The 23,467-nt window shown below is 42.0% G+C and overlaps 1 protein-coding gene and 1 long non-coding RNA gene across 4 annotated transcripts in view; one reads left to right on the plus strand and one right to left on the minus strand.

Annotated features, from left to right (window-relative positions):
- Window positions 1–741: 741 nt before the first annotated feature.
- Window positions 742–23,467, minus strand: part of UST (uronyl 2-sulfotransferase) — a 160,013-nt gene continuing 137,287 nt past the window's right edge. The window contains exons 8-10 of one of the 3 annotated variants that reach the window (XM_048935252.1): window positions 9,473–9,752; window positions 3,589–3,648; window positions 742–3,085 (exon numbers count right to left, since the gene is read on the minus strand). In XM_048935252.1, coding sequence (XP_048791209.1) covers window positions 3,079–3,085; window positions 3,589–3,648; window positions 9,473–9,752 — 347 coding nt within the window. In that variant the 3' untranslated portion in view covers window positions 742–3,078. Of the gene's footprint in view, window positions 3,086–3,584; window positions 3,649–6,694; window positions 9,753–23,467 lie in introns of those variants that run through there. The other 2 variants (XM_048935253.1, XM_048935254.1) reach the window with 2 other exon arrangements.
- LOC125688784 (uncharacterized) lies at window positions 3,656–23,274 on the plus strand. Its single transcript, XR_007374875.1, has 3 exons — window positions 3,656–5,421; window positions 14,313–14,449; window positions 16,476–23,274. It is a non-coding gene; the product is annotated as an uncharacterized LOC125688784 (long non-coding RNA).

Consider the following 23,467-nt stretch of genomic DNA (forward strand, 5'->3'; position numbering starts at 1 on the left):
GGGCGGGACGGCTGTACCTGCCAGGGATGACATCCGCCTCCGGAGATGAGAGCCCTTCTGTCGCCTTTCCCCATTCCCGCCTGCTGCGGAGAGGTATTATAAACAAGTGCATTCTTTGAAAGGTCGGCACGTGTTTTTTTGTGGAGCACGAGATCCGTGCTGATTTCAGAGGCTGCTCAGCAGCCCTCGGGTTGGCTCCAGCACCTGAAAGCCGATCAGGCTTTAAGCAGCATCACCTGGACCCTCTGCTAAGAATTTGCAAGAAGTGCGCCTAGTGCTTGTGGCTGCTTACTGTGAGCTCTGCTATGGCTGCCAGTCCCTCAGCACCTGGATGGAGAGCATCTGTCCTCTGTGCCCCGCTATTACCACTTCCCCCCATACCCCATCATGGGCTGGCTGCCTAACCACAGTGCTACACAGGGGCCTTCCAGCCTGTTCCTGCTCCACCTGAGTTCTCCAGACTGTCATGCCCTGTGTGGTGGCACCTCTGCTTGGTCTTCTTTGCCCCCGGTCAGACAACAGCATCCATCCAAACCCTTCCAGCCAGGAGTCCCAGCAAGCTGGGACTCCCAGTGCTTCCCCACAGGTCAGATACCTGGAGAAGTTTTCAAGGCTCATCCACACCATTTCTCTGTCAGTTCTCCTCTTGTGAAATGCAAACAGGAGCGGAAGCCATATGTTTTGACTCACTGGGCTAACACCTTTTGGAAAAATAATGGATGCTTTGGTCTTGTTAGGCTTGCTGTTTGTTTTTTTTTTTTTTTTTTTTTTTTTTTTATATAGGAGGTTGTTTCATCTACACTGAACCGGGGGGAGGGAGGAAGGAAGTGCTGGCAACACTCCAGACATCAAGGCAGCCTGGTCCTCAGCACCAGGCTTCCATAGATTAGCCTGCACCGATCCCTCCACACAACAGGGCATGTTTTGGCTCCTTTCAACGCGCTGGGAAAGGAAGGTGGGGGCAGAGAGACAAGCTCTGTTCTCTTTGAATCAAAGAGGGCCTGGCTTCGCAGGCCGCATGACAATAAGACAACCATCACAAACATCTGAGCCCAGGAAGCCTGGCTCTGCCACAGCTATTGTGATCCACGTCATTCAGGAATTCTACAAAACTGCACCAATTCCCATAAAGTTTTGCGGAGTAGATAAATGCTCCGTTCCAGCTCTCACAGCAAGGGAGAGGAGGAAAGCTTTAAGCAATTAGGCCAGGCCACACAGCGATTCAGCTGGGCTGCCAGCTGTGCGGGACTCCCAAGGCAGCCGTGCTTCTGTGTGCTTGTCCGCACCAGGGACAGTGCTATGACCAACACTGCAACTTACCCATATCGCAGGACACCACAGGACCACGTGCATTTCCTTTAGGGAAGAAAGGGCCTGACCTTGTTCACCTTAGCAAAGGATGCAGCTCTCCTAAAAAAATGCTGACTGGCTAGATGGATTTTCCCTGTTCACCCTCTCCTGGACTTTCTGGATTATCTGGTGGGCTTTTCTATCTACTTCACACTTTTCTGTCTGTTTTGCAAAGCAGTGAGAAGTTCTTAGCTTTGATTAGAGCTGGTCTTGGAGAACGTTTTGCTGCTGCCTCCGTTCCCCTTCCTGTAGTGAGAACAGAGAAATGGGGCAGTTCTCACACCATCTTCCTCACAGGAGCTGGTTGCCATCGTACAAAAACACGTTAGGTTCCTTTGAGGTGATGACGGTCCATGCATGTGTGGGGTTAGAGCAGGCTACAGAAGAGCCCCCTTCCCCCAGGCAGAGAGGACATTTGCTTCTGTTTCTGAAAAGCCCAAAACTTTTCCTTTGACTCAAAAGACACTGTTTTGGAAAATCAGAGCTGACTGCATCATAATTCCATCCCCTTCTCCCAGTTTTTGAGTGATAAGGCATGCACGATGCTGCTTGACACTGTGATATTTATAAAACAAAGCAGAGGTCAAATTTGCTGAACAGTTTCCAAATTCCAGTGAGATTTATCACAAAGAGCCCCATGCACAGACCAAAGTGGCGTGACTGACAAGGGTGGGATTGTGGAGCCGCTCAAAAGCCCAGTTTCCAGCCAGCACCGATGGTCCACATCATGCTCTTGGGGGCAAAACCTGCTGGGAAGCTTCAGCTATGTGGAGAATTCAGGCAGCTTTCACAACGGAGTTTCTGGACAAGAGACCCCATTGTGAAGAGCCGTGCTGTCCTCCATCAGCGCAGCCCTGCGTGAGGGGCAGCCTGGAGCTCAGCCCCATGCAGCAGACCCCGGGCTGCCTTGCTCCTCCCCAGTGCCCCGGCCTCCCTAAAATAGAGGTGCTGCTGGGCCCCGCTTGCCAGTTTTTCATCCCAAAAAGTGCGGGAAGAAAGGTTTTTCCCACAGCGAGTGCTGACATTTCCAACAGAAAGTTGTCCAAAGGAAATTTGGCAGAAATACCCACCAGAAAGCTACAACTGAGAAAGTGGCTCTGGTCTCTCACTCTCCCCAGACACCAACTTTGAGGGCTGCTGCTGACACCCAGTCTGTGCTCTCATCTGAGGGCTGGTGCTGCCGAGACCTGTTTGCACCCTGGTGCTCTCACCTGCCAGCACATTTCAACCTCCTGCCCCGAGCCAGAGGGGACAGATTTGACACGGCTAAGCCTCAGTTATTTCTACAGAAGCAGGCCATGGCTGGCTCCAGTACTCAGTGCAGAAACTGGATCTGGAGCAGAGGTCAAGGTGACACCTCCAGAATGGGCTTCACCTCAGCATCTGTGCTCCAGTACCACAGGCCAGAGCACAGCTTCACAAAGCACTCTGCAGAGGAACGGGGATTACATCTGTGCTTGAACTCATCCTGAAGGTGCTCATAGAAGACACAAGGGAAACTTCCACAGAGCGCACTGCTGAGGCACAGCAACAAGGCTGGGCGAGACAAGGGACAAGTGCCGGGGCTGTCAGCAGGGAGGCACATGGCCTGCACCCTGCCTGGAGGCTGCCGGGCCTGCAGTGCCCCACACCAAGCCAGCGGTGTGGGGAGCAGAGCAGGGCCTGTCGTCTCACTCCATGCTGGTGTTGGTGGCTGAATGGAAAGGCATCGCTTCATCTTCTGGGCTTCTAAGCACTGTTGGAAACAGAAGGAAAAAAAACAATTTAGACTGTGTACGCAAACAGATTAGATGACTTTTTAAGAGAAGAAGTGACCATGCCCTGAGAAATGACTAACACCACCAGATGTAAATTCATCCACCCGCCCTTCCTTCTATCTCTTTTTATCAGGACAGGATCACCTTTCCCAAACATAAAGCTAACGTACAGACACGCCACTTCTGCAGCTATCTGTTGTGTATCCAAATATGTAAGATTAGAAATAACCACTGTCCCAAAAGGACATAAATATTAGCTTAACAGCTGAAAAGTCCTTCATATTTAGGTTGTTAACTGAGAATTTTGCAAGTTTTAGGGAAAAGATAAGTAAACTAAAATATGCCATGGTATTTGTTTTGCTTTCTGAAATCTTGGACCGATGTTAGACAGAAAGAAGGTTCAAGGGCTAAGACACTTGACTAAATTGTCATCGGTGTTTTCTTCACAACTCTCGTGTGCAGTGTTGGGAATATCACTTACCCACTGGCTGTATCCATTCCCAATGTATGAAATGGGGATAACAGCACTTCTTTACCTCCACTGTGGATCAAAAGGATAAAGATGTTAATCATTTCCAAGATGCTCAGACCGTATGGTTCATGCAGACATACCTTACACAGACAGTCTTTGGGAAATATGCTAACAAGATCTATTGTTTGTTCAAACACAAAACAAATGGAGAATGCAAAACAGGAAAGGCTTGCAGCTCTTCATGGATGCATAGATGCCTCACTGTTACTTCTCAGCAAATCTCTCCAGCAAATCTCTCCAGTGTGATTTTAAGGATCTTTTCTTCTTTTGGGAATAAGTGAAGAGAACAGCAACCATACAGTTGATTCTCCTTTCTCACCACACAAGCTAGACAGGAGGATCCTGATGGAGAAATCTCCATGTGTCATGGGAAGCACTTCTGCTCCTGTGTCTGGCACAGACTGTAACAGCCTCTACATCTTTCCTGCACCTGGACTGTCGACAATCATGAGTTCAAAATTGGAAGATGCCACTGGCCTTTGCTATCTGACAGCACTCCCATGAGCCCTGACGTTATCTACAGAATCCTGTATTGTCTTGGCATTTGAAAAGTGCAGTAATGCTTTCCTTTGAGGCACCACTTCACTGATGCACATTCATTTCACTCAGCTTACTAGCAGCCTGGAGAGTTTTGCTGAAGGATGAAATCTTTGTATTGGATTGGCTCCTGCACATCAGATACAGGTATAGGCTGTGTGTTCACACTCTGCCAAGCTTTTTAGGTAAGGTAGTAATCTGAACATAAAGAAAAACATATAGAAAAAGCCAAAAGAATGCTAACTGAATACAAAACACATCTGAAGAAGCATTTCATTTTAAGCCCCAGTCTCAAGTTTTCCAGATAGCCCAAGATATATAAGGACAGTTAGCATGCTGTGTGACACTTCAGCTGGATGCTCTATATCATCCTAGTGTTCAGACTGCTATTCTTAACTCTGAACAGCACTGCCTTCATCTACTGCTGATCTCTGCTTTTCACAGCACAGATTCTCCCACGGTCTAGCAGGTTTCTTCACTATTCTCCTTTCTGCCCATTGGGTAAGAGGATGGGAACTGAAGGATGGTGAAAGTCTGAATAAAATATGCTCTTACCATGCCTGGCTGACACCGATGTAATTACTTACCCATAGACGACAGCTAACTTAGACTACAATCAGTTAAATGCAAAAACAGGCTTGTATCCTTTATGCACTCAGAAAAGGAAATCCACGTGTTTATACTCAAAATCCACATCTAAATATACCACTGGTCAAACCTTACCATTGAATAGTGTCTGAAAGGCCAAATACCTATTTACAGAAAATCTCCCCCATTCCCAACCCATTCCAAGTTCCTGACACGCGCAGCCCCTCACACCACTGCCATGACACAAACCACTATGGTGCGCTCGTGCTTCCACAGCACACATCTGTTTCCAAAAGCTTTTAACTTATCTTTAAAGTTCACTTCACACTGCAGTGCAATTTCTGGACAAAATAACAAAAAATCATGAGAACTTTTTGGTTGCAACAGAGACATTAGCAGCTAGTTTGTGCTGTCTGAAGAACTAAGAAGGAGCTTTTAACCATCAAAATAAGATTCCCTCCACCTACTTCTAACACTTTGCATTTTTTTACCCAGTGGCTCTTTCTCACTGAGCTGTCTTCCTGCACACTTCACACCATACTTCTCTGCACCTAAGCAGAGCCTGATTCTGCAAACACTCCGCAGAGATGCTGTGGTGTAACATGGCAAGTGGCCCCAGTAATGTTACCAGTGGTAAGCAGGCACTTCTGAACCTCGGTAAGACATTTTCCATTCAAGTCTGCTGATTGAAACTTCTATGTAGCACTCAGTTCTACCTTTGGTCTTGGCTCATGCAAACAGGTAGATTGACAAGGTTTTGTATGTTTGCTCAAATCTCTGCAATAAAAGCCGATTCCTTAGAAATAAAAGAGAAAGAATGCTGTGGTATTGTATTACAGTCTCCTCGCTCTCAAAAATGTTGCTGCTGTTGTTTTAGGCAATGCTCTAATGTCACAGATGTTCCCTTTCTTAAAATGGAGGAAAAGACCAGAGCACCATTACCCTAAACTGTGAATTACATAGCTTTATTTTTTTAATAAGATGGAGAGCTCTATTCTTTGGCAGGCCACGCTTTTAAGATTGATAAAGAGCATCCAAGTTGGCATGCAGTGTGGTTTCCTTTGTTAGTAAAAAAATGTACCATTATATTAAATATTTTTATTTATTGCATTAAATATGGAAAGAAGGAGAGTTCAAAGGCTAATATCCACAGTTTTGGTCTCCAATGTTTAAAATCTGCAATTTTTTGTTTTGATGATGCTACGCACCATTGCATTTTACAACATTCAAACAATTCATCAGAAAGGTACAGTGGTAAAGACTCATTTACAAGGAAATACCTCCAATATATTTGCAATTTCACGTATGTTGAGTTCTGCTGAGGTACTTCTCTACATATAAATAGAGAACATTTTATATAACTCTGATTCTGCCATACACCATCAGAACAATATATGTGGAAGAGAAGTAAGCTAAACAGAAAAAAATGCACAATTTGTCACCGTAATTGAAACTTAAAACTAAAATTTATTTTTTCCAAATGCTGCTTTTTAACAATGTTTGATTCTCTCTTCAGTGTGAGTGAGCTGATACTCGCATTATAGCACTGCTTAGGACTTTTGGGCTTTTTCAGCCTGGCTATCAAATACTATGTCAACTACAATGCTGTATGGAAACCAAGCTGTTTTCTTTCTATGTAAGACTTTCTTACTTAGCAACCACAAAGCAGATGATACAAGGTATTTTGGGGAACTTACTGCATATATGTCAGGTGAGCAAAATAATTTTGCTTTCAATCTCACAACTCCGGACAGTCTTGGACACAGAAAATAACCCAGGAACAGCCAGCCCCAACCTCATTGCTAAAGTCCAACCTTTGGATAATAAACTACATTGCATAAAGTGCTGTTCCATCAGGTGCCATTCCACATGTCCCCACAGCCAGTACACCCAGGCAAGGAAGCTAATGTAAGCAAGCAGACTATGGAGCTAAGAAGAAATGCACGAGTTTTATTTTTAACCATCGCTGGACTGAAAAATAGAGTCATATGGCTTCTTCAGAATTCAGGAGATGGTAGTGAATAAGTTAAGGAATATTTCATCCCAAAATATACTTGCTTTCACTTATAGCTAAGCTGAAGTACACATATATTTTCTTATTTTCATAAATGTCAAGCAACCACCTTTTTCTCCCAACAAAGATTTACAAGTACATGCACGGCACTTCCTACAAAGCTGTTGTGGGCTAAAGGATTAAAAACAATGTTTTTCTTTGAATAAGAAACATTAATCAGATCAAAATATAATCTTTTAAATCAACTTCTTCCTGAGCAACTTAAAATTTGGAATGTGTTGGAAAGTTTCAATAAATAAGTCAAAGATAAACCAGCTTCACAGGTACCTTTTAACAATTACGTAAAATGTGTTTAATGACAGACAAGTAAGCTGTAGGATCAGGAATCTTAGATGCTGTGTGCCAGATAAACTTATGAAGTACCATTCAAGGAGGAGAGGCCAGGTTAATTGTTATGAAAAATACAACAACATTAAAACCTAGCAAGTAAATTGTTTAACAGTTTTTGTATTTAGGTTATAAGTAGTGATGGCAGAAGATGCCATTAAATAAACAGATAAAAATAGACTTAACAGTAAGTGGCAGTGAACTTGCAGGAATGTGTTAAGTGACTGATTACTCTGTTACAGCGTTGGCAAAAAGTGTCAAATAGAACTTCTGAGAGGCGAGAATATTAATATTCTTTCCAAGATATAACAATTCCACAGTGTGTAAACTCATCATTACTCTTTCAATGTAATTTCATAGAAACCACTTAAAATATACAATGCAGCAGATTCATATTTTAGCTAATAGGTTAGTTGTTATCCATGCCACTTTCAGTTTTCTTTAATGTACTCCCTTTTGGTAGTGTATTTCTACCACCAACTTGGGATGTTAATGAGAATCGAATTTTCTATGTAGCATTTTCTGCAAATAAACACCTTTTCTCAACATGATTACACTTCTTTATTTTTGTTCTCTGTATGTACGTACAGTAAAGACTGACTGGTGATGGAAACAGGTCATAATTGGTATTGGATCTCAGCAGGATTGTGGCAGAGGAAATTCTTGACAAAACACATCTGAGCTTAGCCTGAGTTTATTTGCCTTGTCCATCACAAGATAACTTTTGCCTCTTAGTTCACACTGAAGGGTGACCTTGCAGACAGAAGTCACACTGCTCTAGAGCAGCCAAAATTGCCCAGCAGACGTTTCAGAAGAAACGAGTGAGTTGGACACAGCAGCCTTACTCCTGAAGTGTTACTGAATGGGACTCATCCTGGCAAGGAGCTGCTTTCCTGTGCTCTGGAACAGGAGCTTATTGCTATTATCTTGTATTGGTTAGCTTCCTCTGAGCAAAAGCATGCATAAAAGGCTAAGACCTCACTGAGAAACCCTAATACTATTGGGCTCTGTCCATTGAAGTCAATTCTGAGCTGCTCATCACCAGGAGCCCCAGGACACTTATCTAGAAGACACTGCACATGGGAGCTACTCCCATTTCTGACCCCAGCCTACTGCCTGACATTACTAGTTGCAGTGACCAACAAGGGCAGACTTTCACAGTGCATCTTGCAACAATGCATTGCTAAGCTGACAATTTTACAAAGCTCCTTCTTCTCTTTGTTTTAGAATTCTGAAGTATTTCAACTAGAGAGTTTGAGTGTAGCCTTACTATTAATTTTATTTCTAGCCATACAAAAGGCAGATGCCTGTAGGGGCAGCTGCTTCATACAAGAACAATTAAATTCTGTGACTACAGAAACAATGCTTATACTTAAACAGAGCTCCATCTCTTTTAATTTTTTTTTAACTGAGTGACCTTTTTTTTTTTAACTACATCTTTTTAGATTTCTGGTCCATAATAAAAATAAAAATCTACAAATACTCTTCCTGAACATAAAAACCATGTACTGTATCTTTTCCTTCAGAATCTAATAGAATTGTACTTCGCTGCAAGAAATAAAACTCCAGTTTACATCACCTGTCCCAACTCTTCAAATTCTTCATCCATTCTTGCTGTTTACTGACTTTTTTACTGTATGAATTAGAAGGGCTTACCAAAAATATCTAGTTTCTGTAACTCGCCTCGTGTCCACTCACATTAATTTGCCAGAATAGTAGACTCACTCCTCCCACACTGAGAAATTCAGAAGCCATTATCTAACCCAATTTTGAGCCTGTTATCTTCAGATGTGAACACGTGGCAAAGGCTCTGACTGCATCAGTGGAATGAGTACCAGTGCTCTCGGGGCAGAGAGGCACTCTTCCCAAATGGCTCACTGCCTTCTCATTTCCGGTAGATAATGCCACTGTATTATGCAATGATGACTTGCTTCTGGAGAAAGAGAGAGATGAGAATCTGTAAAATCCACTTTGCAATACTGCGTGATGTATTTCATGTTTTGCAGATGCCCAGAGGACTGCGGTGTACTCCAAAAGTTATTTTGTGATAGACAACAGATAATTCTCTCTTGAAATACCCTATAGCAAGAAATCTATAGAGCCAACACAGTATAATAACTTCAAACCCACAAAACCAGGTATCTCCCCATTGCCCCAACACATGGGAACGCTGTGTTTCTTTCTGTTTTAAATGCTGCTGCGCATTAAATCAGTTTCTTAAAGAATTACTTTTAATAATAATTAAAAAAATCTTAAGAAAGCTTGAGGGATCACCAGAAGAGAAAGGATAGCTCTTCCATCCATCACCTTTTATAGATATCCTCTAGCCACTTTTCGTCATCTTCTTCCTCATCGTCTATTGGTTCCTCTGTTTCCAGGGGAGAAGGAATGAAGAACTCAGGTCTGGGACGTGGTTTCCTGGTATGAGACTTCAGTCCAAACTTGCGCTTTAGGAGGTGGAACTGTTCTTTGACATAGTAATAAAACTCATATTCGTATCTCATACGTTGGTAGAGGACCTGTATTGCTTCTGGAGAGGGGACGGTCTTTTTCACTGTCACAGTCAGATTGCCAAGTTTCCTATGTTCTGTAAAGAAAACAAACAACATGGCAGGTACTGATTAATGAGACCACATGTAAACTTTTTTCTTTCATTAACATTAAGGCATGGCCATACTGCATTATTAGTACAAATGACCTCAATCCGCCTCCTTCGTAATGTAAATATTTTTATTGATTTGAAGTTAGGCTTAGATGTTTAAATATGGCTAGTTCACACATAGCATTTGGAATTGCAGACAGAATCATCAGAGAATCACTGAATATCCTGCATTGGAAGGGACCCGCAAGGATCATGTGCTCCACATAGGACCACCCAAAATCAAACCATGTCTGAGAGCAGTGTTCAAATGCTCCTTCAACTCCAGCATTTGGGACCATGCCCACTGCCCTCAGCAGCCCATTCCATGTCCTCCACCCTCTGGTGCAGAACCCCTCCCTAACCCCCAGCTGCCCCTCCCCTGACACAGCTCCATGCTGTTCCCTTGGGTCCTGTTGCTGTTACAGAGAGCAGCTCGGTGCTGCCCCTTCGCTCCCCTCACAAACAGCTGCAGACTGCCATAAAGCCTCAGCTCCTCTGCTCTGGGCCAGACAAACCAAAGGACTTCAGCTGCTCCTTACACGTCCTGGTCTCCAGACCCTCCAACATCTTTGAAGGCTTTCTTTGGACACTCTGTAATAGTGTTATCCCTTCTTAAACTGTGACACCCAAACCCTCACTCAGTGCTCAAGGTGAGGCTCCTCAGCACAGAGCAGATGGGACAACTGCTTTCCTCACTCAGTGGCAGTGCTAGCCCTGCTGCACCCCAGGATACAGTTGGCTCACTGGATGCCAGGACACTGATAGTTCATGTTCACCTTGCTGCTAACTAGAACTCCCTGATCTCCTCCCAGGCTGTCTTGGAGTCGCTCCCTCACCTTTCTAGTCACTGAGGATCTTAACTGGTGAAGGGATATGGAAATTGAAACATACTTCTTATTGAAAAAGCAGTTCTGAACATTGGAGGAACTCAAGAGGATTTGACTACTAAGCCTTGTAAATAAAAAACAAGAAAGCAGACTACAAAGAACATTTCATTCTTTGGACTAGACTCTGCTATGTCAGCTGGTATGGAAAAGAGGAAAGAAAATACATTGGTAGCTGCCACCATTTCAGCAACAACAGAAGTGTCAACAAAACACACCTGTAAGTCAGATTCAGCTTACCATGCCCAACCTCAGGCTCCCATGTGCACCAGGTCCAGTGTGTATTGGTTTTGGCTGGGATAGAGTTTATTTTATTAAGAGGAACTGATACAGCGCTATGTTTTTGGATTTGTGATTAAAAAGTGTTAACAAACCGAGGTTTTAGTTGTTGAGCAATGCTTGCCTTTAAAAAGGCAGAACTATTACCTCAACAGGCAATACAAGACATCCACCTAGTGAACATGGTACCAATGATCTCCAGACAGGAAGAACAGGTTACACGGGAAAAGTACAATGAAAAGGTAGAGAACAATTTTGTGAACATGAAATTCTTCCTCTCCATCTTATAAGATTAATGCTCATATAGCTTAGGGTGTCTACACCTATAAACACGTTCTATTTTTCAGACAATGGGCACACATTTTCCTACTTCAGAGTAGAGAAAAACTAAAGAAAAGCAACAGAAAGCTGTTCATTTAATAATACTACAGAAGACAGCAAGTGCTGCTGGGCTGGACATTCTGCTTTTCATTTGGTTTTATTATGTGCACACATCTGGTGCAGAAGAAAAATGTTGCGTCTGAGAGAGGTATTTTTTCCTCTCATTTTCACTTACCAATTACAGCAGGGAAATTTGTAACACTGGAAGGATATGATACAAAAAGAGAATAGTTGACTAACTTACCAAACTTAATGCTGTTGTGAGTCACAAAAAATGATTTAAAACATTAATTTTATTTTGCATTTGTACTTTTAATTTATTCTCTAAAGGAAGAATGGTTTTCATTAGTTTGTAACAATTAATACATGCTGTTCTGTAATTAAATGGTGCTTTTACACCAAACTCTTTTTAACACTGAGATCTCTGTCTCTACTCATATACCTAAATCATTAGATAACCTACTGTCTATAATTCTTTGTTCTTTAACTACATTAGTAACGTTGATATAAGCTGTATACTTACAGACTGTTCACAGATTATCAATTTATACAATTTTAGATAGAAAAGAGTAAAATCATTAAAATTTACAAAAATTAAATTAGGAATGACTTAAGAGGTGATCTTTAATATGCTGTCTAGATAAAAAAAGAAGTAAAAAAGTCATGAAATATTTGCATTTAGACTGGCATTAACATATAAAGCCTTACTTGCAGCTACTGGATGGGGTGAAATGTTTTTTTTTTTTTTTGTGAAAACACTTGGGTTCCCTCAAGACCTTATTCTCTTCTACACTACCTATACCCATAGATTGGAAAAGACTAAAAAAAGTCTCATCTTCTAAAATTCTTAATTGTTCAAGTTGTTGTTGATGGGCATTAGGCCATTAGACCAAATTAGACCAAATATGCTCAAGGAAGGATTGCTGTACTCAGTTTGTCCTTGGGTTAGAAGGCCAAAGCCATCTTATGATGATTTAGCACTTCAAGAAATTCCTCATTCTGGTGCTTGGTTGGCAGCTTTCACCAGCTTTGCAGTCTGGTTTTCTTTATAAACTCAGCAGCAAATATACACTACTAAATATTTCATTTATTAAGTCTAAGCCTTCACACGCTTGCCAACTGCATTTTTATTTTACATAGGTTATTTCTGTTACAGAAAACTTCTTTTACATCACTGGAAAAAGCTCTTTATTTATACGGTCCCTCCAGGACTCTAACTGGGAAAAGCCACTTCTGAAGGCCCCAGCTCCCTTTGGTGGCTGCTCCCTCCAGCAGAGAGAGGCACTTGTGTTTGGCTCAGGAGTGCTGCCAACGATGACAAGGTGAAAGGCGCTGGGCTGTCTTCCTGGAGGGTGACTGGCAAGGGCAGGACTAAGCATGGGGTGGCTTTCTGGTGCTGTGCCAGGCAGTGGCCAGGTGCTCCGTGCCACCCTTGGGGCTGGCACTGCCAGGGCAGAACAAGCAAGCAGCTTGGTGCACTCATGGGCTGAATCTGTCTGGGCTTTGCAAATGCAGTAGGCATGAAATAGAGGGTTCCCAGATATATGCAACTACATGCATGTATGCACGTGTGTATATCTATACACACAGACAGACAGAATCGCACACACTCTGAAAGGCTGCAGGAGCAACGTACATTTTTCCGCTTCTTTCGGTTTGCCTCTCACTGTAACTATCAGCAACTGCAGTGCTGCAAAACACTGCTTGTCAGAAGGGACTGTGCCTGGCCTCAGGCTCAGCGTTTTGATCAAACAAGCCAACTTTACTGGCTTTTTTTTGTTTTTTTAAAACACTTTTAGATTGCTTTCTAATCTTAAATACTCTTGAAAATTTCTTCAGTACAAATATGAATGAAATCACAGAACTGCCCCTTGAAATTGCCTTAACACCTCTCCTCATCGTGTAAGCAAGATGGAAACATTATGCAGAGTTGGCTTAAAGCCAAAATAACAATCTGCATATGCTACATAAACCGAGCTGTCCCAGCAAAGGACCCCACTTTATGACCTTTGCTAACCAGATGGAGGGCAGCAAACAACACCATTTACTTTTTAGGGTTATTTCTTTTTAAACTGTAGTGTGGTTTTTTTGGCATTCCTTTGAATTACTAAAAAGAATTCACCACACAGTAACTGAACCTCCCAGCACAGCCTGCTCAAGCCTTGAATTAGCACAGTGGAGACTAAACTGATATGCAGATATGGATGAAGAAAATTAAATTCTTCTGGGTTACCAGGTGATGAAAATTTACTGCTACTTTCTCAACTCTCACTTTTTTTTTCTCTTTGAATTTACAAACCTGTGTTATTCACTGCAGTAATCCAAGCCATAGGAAAAGAAAGATTTTATTTTTTTTTTTAACATTTTGTGGCTTGAAAAACCTTGGATTGCCATATTTAGACAAAACGATCCTAAAGATTGCCTCAAAAGAGAGTCTCTGAGCTATGCCTCCTCCCGTACCATGATACAGAGGTGCTCTGAGCTGTGGGTGAGTGCAGTAGTGCTCGCCCACCCAAAGTCAGGGGCGGAAAGCCCTGCCCCAAGCCCTGCTGCTTGAGGGCCGTGTGAACACGATGGCTGTCAAAGATAGAGTAAGCTCATTTCCTGCAGACAGGCAGGCAGGGAGGCCCCACATCTCAGTCGCACTCTGTTGAGCTGCAGTGCATACCTATTGCTCCATGGATGTCAATGGAAATGAAGGTGCGTCGCTGCAGTTAGATGTGAGGTACAGACCACTCAGGGCCTCTGCTTGACACGCCACTCAAGGGATCGATGAGGTGCTAAAATGGGACTCTGATGTCTGTGCTAGAAATGATATCCCCTCAAATCATTTAACTGCAGCTCAGCAAAAAAAATTCAGGCCCAGTTCACTGGTTTCTCAAACTTTTCAGCTGGACTCCTGAAGTACATCAGGGAAAGGACATCTGGGAGAACACGGGAAATGCTTCTTTCTCACTTGCAGGCTGACCTTCCAACGGGACCAGGGATGGGCAGAGCAGCCAGGCTGCACACCATGCCTGGTTGCTCTGCTCAGCCACCAGGGCTTCTTGTAATCACTGGCTGAGATGACATGTATTGAAAAACAAAGCCCATGAAAAAGTAAGTGATGCTTGACCCACAGCATCCATTAGCTCTGTCTGAAATATTCTGGCTGCCATATATTAACCTTCTTATTGCTTTTATGCACTGGGGTGCATAGAAATAGAAGCTAAACTTCTTCTCGGTTATTCACATTAACTAAATAAGGTATAAGATTTAACATTTATCTAAATATTAAATGTTTGTGTGTGTATTGAGGACAGTTATGCTAGGCTCATAAGTAGTGCTTGCTTTGTTTTAGCATTTATATCTTAAATTACTGTGTTTCCATCATGACAGAAGACAACTCTCAACTCCAGAGAATTGGAAGGAAATTTTCAGAAATTTTCACCCTTTTCAGAAAGGGTGGTCAGGCACTGGAATGGACTGCCCAGGGAGGTGGTGGAATCACCGACCCCGGGGGTGTTCAAGGAAAGACTGGATGTTGCGTTGAGGGACATGGTTTAGTAGGAGCTATTGGGAATAGGTGAACGGTTGGACTGGGTGATCTTTTAGGTCTTTTCCAACCTTAGGGATTCTATGATTCTATGAAATCTCATGCGCATCTCTTAATTGTCAGATAAGGATAGGTGCCTCTGAAAAGAGAGATATCTGGTAGCAAGAACACCCAGAACTTCAGAGACTTACAGTTCTAGGCAAAACTGATGTCCTGTTTATTAAACAGGGACCTTGGGAGCAAATACACCAGACTGTAGTTAGTGTAGATGCTGCAAAATCATGGCTGTCAATGACAGAGTCTGAACTAGATGAGACAGTTACAGCAATTTGCTTTCTACTTTGTTACCACTTCACTGAATAAGGAAACCAGAGGGAAGAATAACATCACTCTTTACCTAATATAATTTCATTATTAACATTAACATAGGCAAACCATAGGGAATATCACAGAATGATAACCTAGCAGAGAAAATGGAAGGAAGCAAAGGAAGAGATTACCCAGGAACAGCTCACAGAGGCGTTCTGAAAGGCACATAATCAACTACAAATGCTGATGGATGTAAATGGCAAGGAGGTGTGGCAGCAAATGACAACAAGGAAAGGGGAAGGGAAAGGGGAAAGGAAAACGTTAGCAATAAATATGAAAAATACTTTGGATCAGTAAGGCTGAAAATAACAAAAGAAATGTCTTCCTGTAGTATGCAGGTAACATGTATTGAGAACACGCTGCAGAGATAAACAGCGCACTGTGAACTGGACAGTGTAACAGTGATACACATCCAACAGTGCTCTGAAATACTACTTAAGCTTTTAAAGGCATTATTTCACCATTATGAAACACTTGCCTTACAGCATATTCAGAAACACAAATATATATCTATCTCCATACTTTTTAAACAGCTACCACTCTCTGAGGTCTCTTCTCCAGCCAGGAAGTATTTACCAAGCAGTTTCCAACTTTCCTCTTGGAAACTTTTCACAGCATCATGCTTTTGTCTCCACTAGTTCAAAGCTGTGGATGCAACAATGTAGATTTCCAGCTGCATGGGACACCTCAGCTAACTTGCCAGTATAGCAAGCACTGCCTCTGGTGCTGCTCAAGCCAGGAAACGTGCTGTATCTCACACACGATCAGATAACAAATCTCCATAGGATCTTCTAAGAGACTCCTTTTATTTGCTGCAATTTATGCGTTGCATTCCCAGTTAAGATAAGATAACATAGAAAAGAAAAAAAAAGCTGAAAATTAACCCCAATGGCATGAGAATGTGGTCAGGTACTTTTACTGCTGTTTAGCAACTTGTGAGCTGAACGAGACAGAGTTGGAGGTGCCAAAACCAAAGTCATCTGCAGAGGAAATGCCAGGATTCTCTAGTTCAAGTTGCTGAGAGAATTGCTAGGTTTGCAGTTCATATGAAATTTCTAATGTATCTTTTATAGCTGTACAAGTATTACTGAATGGATCCAGTCAACCTGACCATCTGACAAAACCACAATTTAAAAATAGATTCATACAGATCGCTTGTGAACAGAGATAAGTTAGGCAGATACTACCATTATTTCTGTTTTTTCTTTTTTTCTTTTTCAGAAGGAAGAGAATCTTGTAGTGACAAACTTGAGCTGTGCTCTTGAACAGGAAAAGCTACACCATAGATAAGCTGTGCAGAAAATCTGCAAACAGGAATACAGCCTGGGATTTAAGAACCTCGAGCAGGCATCTCTCATCTTTGTGCTTTGAGTCACTGCAGAGTGCTACCTGTGATTTGTGTTTGCAAAAGAGAAGCTGTAGAAGAGGCATGCAGTGCAAGTTTACAACATCTACATGGGATCGAGTGACGTGGAGGTGTCTTTATTTCCATATATAGTATTGATGAGTGCAACCCTGGCTTATAGCATTCAGCTTTGTAACCACATCCTAAATCAGACAGGATATGAGAAGAGCCTCAGAATGAATATCAGGGTTGGAAGGAACACTTTAGAGAAAAAAGATATATTTGGTCAGCTCTGTTCAGCTCTTCACCAAATAGTATATTGAGAAGTGACTTGTTTACAGCACCCACATACTTTAATGGTAAGAAAACTACAGATACTGAAGAGTTGCAAGCTGAAGCCAGAGTTTTAATGGAAAAGGTGATTACTCACTAGAACAAAATGAAAAAAGAAATCAGTTGATTTGCTATCATTTGATATTTTATGTCAGAACCGACTGACTTAACCCACTCAAGTTACTGTGCAGTAGTAGAAGAAATTTTGTGGCTGGTAGCAAAGAAGAAGCCCAGCTAAACGATCCAATGGTTCGTTTCAGTCATTCAGAGCTGTACATTACACTCTTGTATGTCTCAGCTTCCACATCACTTGTGAAAACCTTTTTGTCGGGCTCTCTGAGACACCTAAGTTTATGTCATTTTAGGAAGGTGTTTTAACACCTCATTTGCTATCAATTCCAGTCATTGGCTCTTCAAAGCCCAGTGGTCACCACCCTGCAATATAAAGCCCCGAAGGAATGTGAAACAACACCAGGTTAAAATAGAAGTTTGAGCACATGATCTTAAAAATTAATTTTAAGCGCTGCCCCTTCCCATCTGCCTTGTTCATAAATATTACTGTTTATTGCTTTGCATTAGAATAATTACTGAAATGAAAAAATAGAACAAAAGTACACATATTAATCAGAACAAAAGTAATGTGCTTAGTAAAAACATTCAAGCATTACCAAGGTAAGGCCAGTACTTCTGCAGTATAATAGGGCAGGAAGATATATGTGACCATAATGAAAATGGCTATTAAAAAGCAGAAAAAAAGAAGGTATCAGTTCTCTTGTCCCATGTGAGAAAGTTACTGGCTCTAAGATTTTCTTCTATGTCTTTACACAGAAAACTCAAAGCCCTGAAAACTGCTTTACATCTTATTATTAAAAGCTAAAGAAGGTCAAGAGAAAATTCTCTCTTTTCCCCTTAGGTTCTTTTGTGTATAATGAGCAACTGCAGGCAGCCAGGGGCTGAAGCACTAGCGAAAAAAGAAGAATGCTACAAGAGCAGAAACAACACACTGTTCCTTTCAAGTTCACCCCCCTCCTGGCCCACAGCCCGCCTGCCTTGGCCAGCTGCCAGGGTATCGGGACAAAAGCTTCCTCCTCTGGCCAAAACCAAGGAAAAGGGTCCGTTGTTTAACACAGGCTGACTGGTTTCAGCAAGAGAAAAAACTGAAAATAAAGGGAATTATATTAACTGGAGGTCCTGAGGGAGAAGAGTAATCTCCTAGTGTGGCTAATGCAATTCACTCCATGCCTTTCCCAAGGAGGGAATGTCTTGACTCCCTACCTCTCAGACTAGAAGGCAAAGTGAAATGTTTCAGCAGGGCTAAAGCTGTGAGGTTGCCAAGGTCTTTGTGTCCCTTGGGGTTATTACAAACCAGAAACAATGCATCTCTCTTCTTTTCAGGAAGCCCTAAAGCAAACCACTCTCCCTCTGTGCTTGCCCACACTTGTGTGAAGGGCGAACATTCTCATAAAAAGACAGCAGAAATTTCCATGCACCTACCAAAGAGTCTCAGAGATGAACAAATCAAGCATTTAGCTATCTGAGGAATTCACACTGACCCGAGTTCCTTCTGGATTTTGCAAATCGTCTTGAGTGAGATGACAAGGCATGTGTGGGGGAAAACCAAGGGGCATCACGCCCAGCTAGCAGGGGTTCATGAAAGGCAGGTCCTGCTTGACCAACCTGATCTCCTTCTATGATCGAGTGACCCGCCTGATACACAACGGAGAGACTGTTGATGTAGCCTACCTAGATTTCAGCCAAGTCTTTGACACTGTCTCCCACAGTGTTCTCCTGGAGAAGCTGGCAGCCTGTGGCTTGGACAGATACACTCCTTGCTGGGGAAAGAACCAACTGGAGGGCTGGGCCCAGAGAGTGGTGGTGAATGGAATTGAAATCAGCTAGTGACTGGAAACCAACGCTTTTCCCCAGGGGCTGGTATTGGGGCCCCTCCTGTTTAACATCTTCACTGACTATTTGGATGAGGGAACTGAGTGCACTCTCAGTAAGTTTGTAGATGATACCAAGTTGGGAGGAAATGTCAATCTGCTGGGGATAGGAAATGTCCTACAGAAGGATCAGGACAGGATGGATCGCTGGGCTGAGGCCAATGGGATGAAGTTTAGTAAGACAAAGTGCCAGGTCCCGCACTTTGGCTGCAGCAATCCTGGGCAATGCTACAGACTTGGAGTGGAGTTGCTGGAAGACTGTGTGGAAGAAACGGACTGGGGGTGTTGGTTGAGGCTTGGTTGAATACGAACCAGCAGCATGCCCAGGTGGCTAAGAAGGCCAATGGCATCCTGATTTGCATGAGAAACAGTGTTGCCAGCAGGAGAATGGAAGCAATGGTCTCCATATACTCAGCTCTGGTGAGGCCACACCTCGAATACTGTGTTCAGTTTTGGGTTCCTCACTACAAGAAGTACACTGGGGCCCTGCAAGCATGTCCAAAGAAGGGCAACAAAGCTGCTGGGGGGTCTGGAGCACAGGTCTTATGAGGAGTGGCTGAGGGAACTGGGAGAAGAGGAGGCTCAGGGGAGACATTATAGCTCTCTATAACTACCTGTGGTTATGGCAAGGTGGGGGTTGGCCTCTTCTCCCACACAGCCAGTGACAGAACTAGAGGGAATGGCTTCAAGTTGCACCACAGGGGAAGTTCAGCTTGGATATTACAAAAAATTTCTTCTCCAAAGGAGTGGTCAGGAGCTGAAACAGGCTGCCCAGGGAAGTGGTTAAGTCACCAATCTCTGAAGGTGGTACTATCTGTTGGCTAAAAAGAAAACAACCAAAATAATTCAACCTTCTGTGCCTATTTAAATTCTTTCAAAATTGATTTTCCCTGAGAAATCATGATTTCCCTGAGAAATTCAGCAATCTCTCTGCACAGTTCATTTTTTGTTTCTACATAGCATATCCTCCCTTTGATTGTCTGTTTTCCAAAATCAGAGGTCCCACTTTATGAAATTTCTGTTCCTGTGAAAGTCATTCATTGCATCTCTGACCATCCCTGGCTCCTGCTCTGTACCTTTTCTAGTTCTATTAGATTCTTTTCAAGAGGATGGGACCAGAGCTACAAATAATTAATGAAAACGCAGAAATTTGTAGTTAAAAAAAAACACCCATTATATAAATATTTTAAGAAATTTGAAGGAGTTAAGAGTCAGAAGTAAGTGATAACCAATGTGCCTATACCATAGATTTGAACCACTGCTGTCCCAAAGTGTTGGCTGAGAATATTTCCTTTACTTTAAAAACAAAAGCAGTTCAACACAAGAGATTTCTTCAACTTCATGGCTAATCCTAAAAGAAAGAGTATTAACTACAAGTAAATCTAATTAATCTAGTAAAGTAACACAGAAAAAAATAAAAAAGATTAAATAAAATTAAGATAAAATTAAAAAATAAGACAACACTTTAATGGCCATTTTCAACAGCTAATCCTCAAAAATACAGATCTTTTATTTTTTTTCCTAAAAACTAATAAAAATTCTCTTCTTTACTAGATTCTGAATCGATGAAATTCTACTCAATTTGTTAAACTTAATAGAAGAATAAATGCCCAGATTTCACTCATGCCAAACAGACCAAGAAAACCCTGAAACTGTAAAGGATCACCTTTTTAAAATCTGCAAACAGAGTAGAATGCACCATATTCTTTCCATTTTAATTAAGTTCTATGGAAAACAAACTTAAGATATCTGAGATTCATGGTTTCCATAGCAACCAAAACAATGGAAAAAAAATGACGAGAGTCATGTCACGGCCTGTCCAAACCCCAAAAATTTGTCTCCAGGAGACTTGGACTGAGTTTATACGGAGGGGGCACCTACCGCACTGGCTTGCGTACGTGCACTTACACGTGCCAAAAGGGCCATAAGGGCCATGCTTTGACATAGGCACAGCACTCTGTTGGACATGAATGCGTGTATAACCATTGAGTATGCGGGTCCCAGAACACTTTTAAACTCCCCAGTTCAGCATCTAAATGGAGGCCAAGTTTTCCTATATGTGTTGGGGATATGAAATTGTGACTCTGAGCTCTCTTAAAAATATATTCCTCACTGGTATGGCCAGTGGCTACGGCCACCAGTCTCTGAACAAACACGGCAGCCCAAGGTACATCACGTTCAGTTAACATTTCCTCCATCTGCTTGCCACGGTGGTTGACAGCATTTCTGGCCTATTCCTAGAGCATTTAATTTTGTTAAGTGCATTTATTGAAGAAATGAAAACCCCTTAAATGAGCAAATATAGAGTCCTCATAAACATAGCTACATTTTTTTTTTTCATTTGCTCTGAGTAACAGCGGGAAATGAAAAACCACGAGGCTGTAGGATGTGAAAGGACTATTTATGTATCATGGGAAAAATTAAACTGAGTTTCAGTGCTTTAAAGTGTCCAACATCTGTTTATCAAAACACTTTTGTTGTACTTCTTTTGTCCTCAATTATGCAGTCTGACTGCTCTGACTTATGAAAACTGCACTAGATTCTTCCTTTGATTTTAATGAGTATCTGTCTAAGTTCTGCCACTACTTTGAAACCAAAACGTTTGGCTGGCATTTCCAATTGCCAATAAAATGCATGAATGTATCAAGTGCCCTTTCTTCATAGAATTGCTCACATGTGCACACACATTCTGTAAAGATGTGTGGGTCTTGGAGTTCTTCTCTTTCTGTGCATGAGATACAAAGTGTCTAGGCTGTAAATTTTCATTTCTGTTACAATAAAATATATTGAAGAAGTGGGATGTACACCAAGACGCGGCTTGAAAGGATAACAGAAAACAGCCTGTGAATTGAACAGTTGAATTTAGCAAGAACTCAAGCCACTGATTTCTACAAGAAGCTTGCAGAAACATGCACCAAGGAAAATAACTTTCATCAGTTCAAAGCAGAACTTTTCGCCAACTGTTGAGTCTGTCCTTAAAATAGGCTAAGTAACGTATTCCACAACTGCAAAAAGCACTGGAACTTACCAGGGGACCACAAGCCATGTTCCACAAGCAGCAGAAAGCAGTGCCAAGCAAATACTGAAATTCAATATACAGAAAAATATGCTTTTCAGTTTCATTGCTGTTCTGTTATTAAAAATTCTAGATGAGCAGGGCTGACATTTTGGTAAGCTGTTTGCAAGTGTTTAAGAAGACAGAGGCTTTCTGCTCTCAGCCATTTGTGCTGGCATAGCTGCAACAAACAGGCAAAGTTGTACAAGCTGCAATTTGTACCTGTTATTTTCAGCATATAAGAGCTGGAAATGATTGACTATAAAGGGGTTTGCCGTCCCACAGAAGCTGTTCTTAGTATAACAGGATGTATATACATGTACATCACAATCCTATTCAGGATAATGTCTTTCTGTCAAGTGCTTGAACACAAACAGCACTCATTTCACCCTTTTTTACCATGCTGACTGGAAAGATCAATCTGCCATTTTTAAATAAACAAAATAATCTGAACAAGAGAAATCCGTTTCACTGCACTTAAAAAGATTGTACGTTCCCTAGCATTAAGCATCTCACCGGATCTGTAAAGAAAATCAATTGGTTTAACACAGAATTGTGGGCTAAACTAAGTACCTCAAAAACAGGAAAGACCATGACCTCTTCAAAGTGTTCTTTGGCATCCTGGATTTCCATCTTACATTCTGTCCTTAATGGCATTTAACTGGCACTCAGAACTTACCACTACATCTGACCGGGCTAAATTCAGAATGGAAATGCTTAAGGTAAGAATTCGGAGAAAACAAACAAAATCCACCTGAAAGATCCAGAAATTCTGAAACAATTGCCCCAAGGAAGACATAAATCACTACTGCCTGATACTTTTATGGCGAAACTGGACAAACAATAGTCCCTATGAACTAGGATTCAGTGCAGGAAAGCAAACTGATGTCTTCTCAAGCAGTGAAAACTGAGTTGTGAACAGGGCAAAACCAAAGACACACTTGACATGTGGCTTTATCAAATAAAAAACACCATGACAAAAACACGGGGCAGGCAGCTGGTCAAATCACCTCGCTGCCAAATATCTGAGCAGTTTGTTTGAACATTGTCTCCTGCTCCAGTTGGCCCAGCCTGCTGTGCCCTCTTCACAATCCCTTCACAGTTTTACTGCCCAAACTTCTTCCTTAGATTTCCCATTTTCTGCATTTCATTCTCTCCAGGCACTCTTCTAGCAGCTGCTTTTGTCTGCATGCAGGGAATTCTCAATATTTTACTGGAATAGATCTTCATCAACCAGGTTGGCTTTTGGTAAAGAAATCCTGGGTTTCTACTGCATTTGTTTGCCACAGAGGGAACCAGGACATAGACTGTGTTGTTGGAAACACTCCAGTAAAAAATACTACCAAAGTGCTGTAAAAAAAAAGAAACAGAAATAAAACTAAAATCCACCCAGACAATCCTCCCCCATCCTCCAAAAGCCCAAAATAGCACTCACTGGTGTATGGATCTATTGGATAGGCAAGAACACTAGTAAGGCACAACATACACTGTTTTTATACACATACTTTTTTCTTGCTTCTAGAACCACTACTAAATG

This window comes from Lagopus muta, chromosome 2 (genome assembly GCF_023343835.1).
Source record: "Lagopus muta isolate bLagMut1 chromosome 2, bLagMut1 primary, whole genome shotgun sequence".
Taxonomy (NCBI): domain Eukaryota; kingdom Metazoa; phylum Chordata; class Aves; order Galliformes; family Phasianidae; genus Lagopus; species Lagopus muta.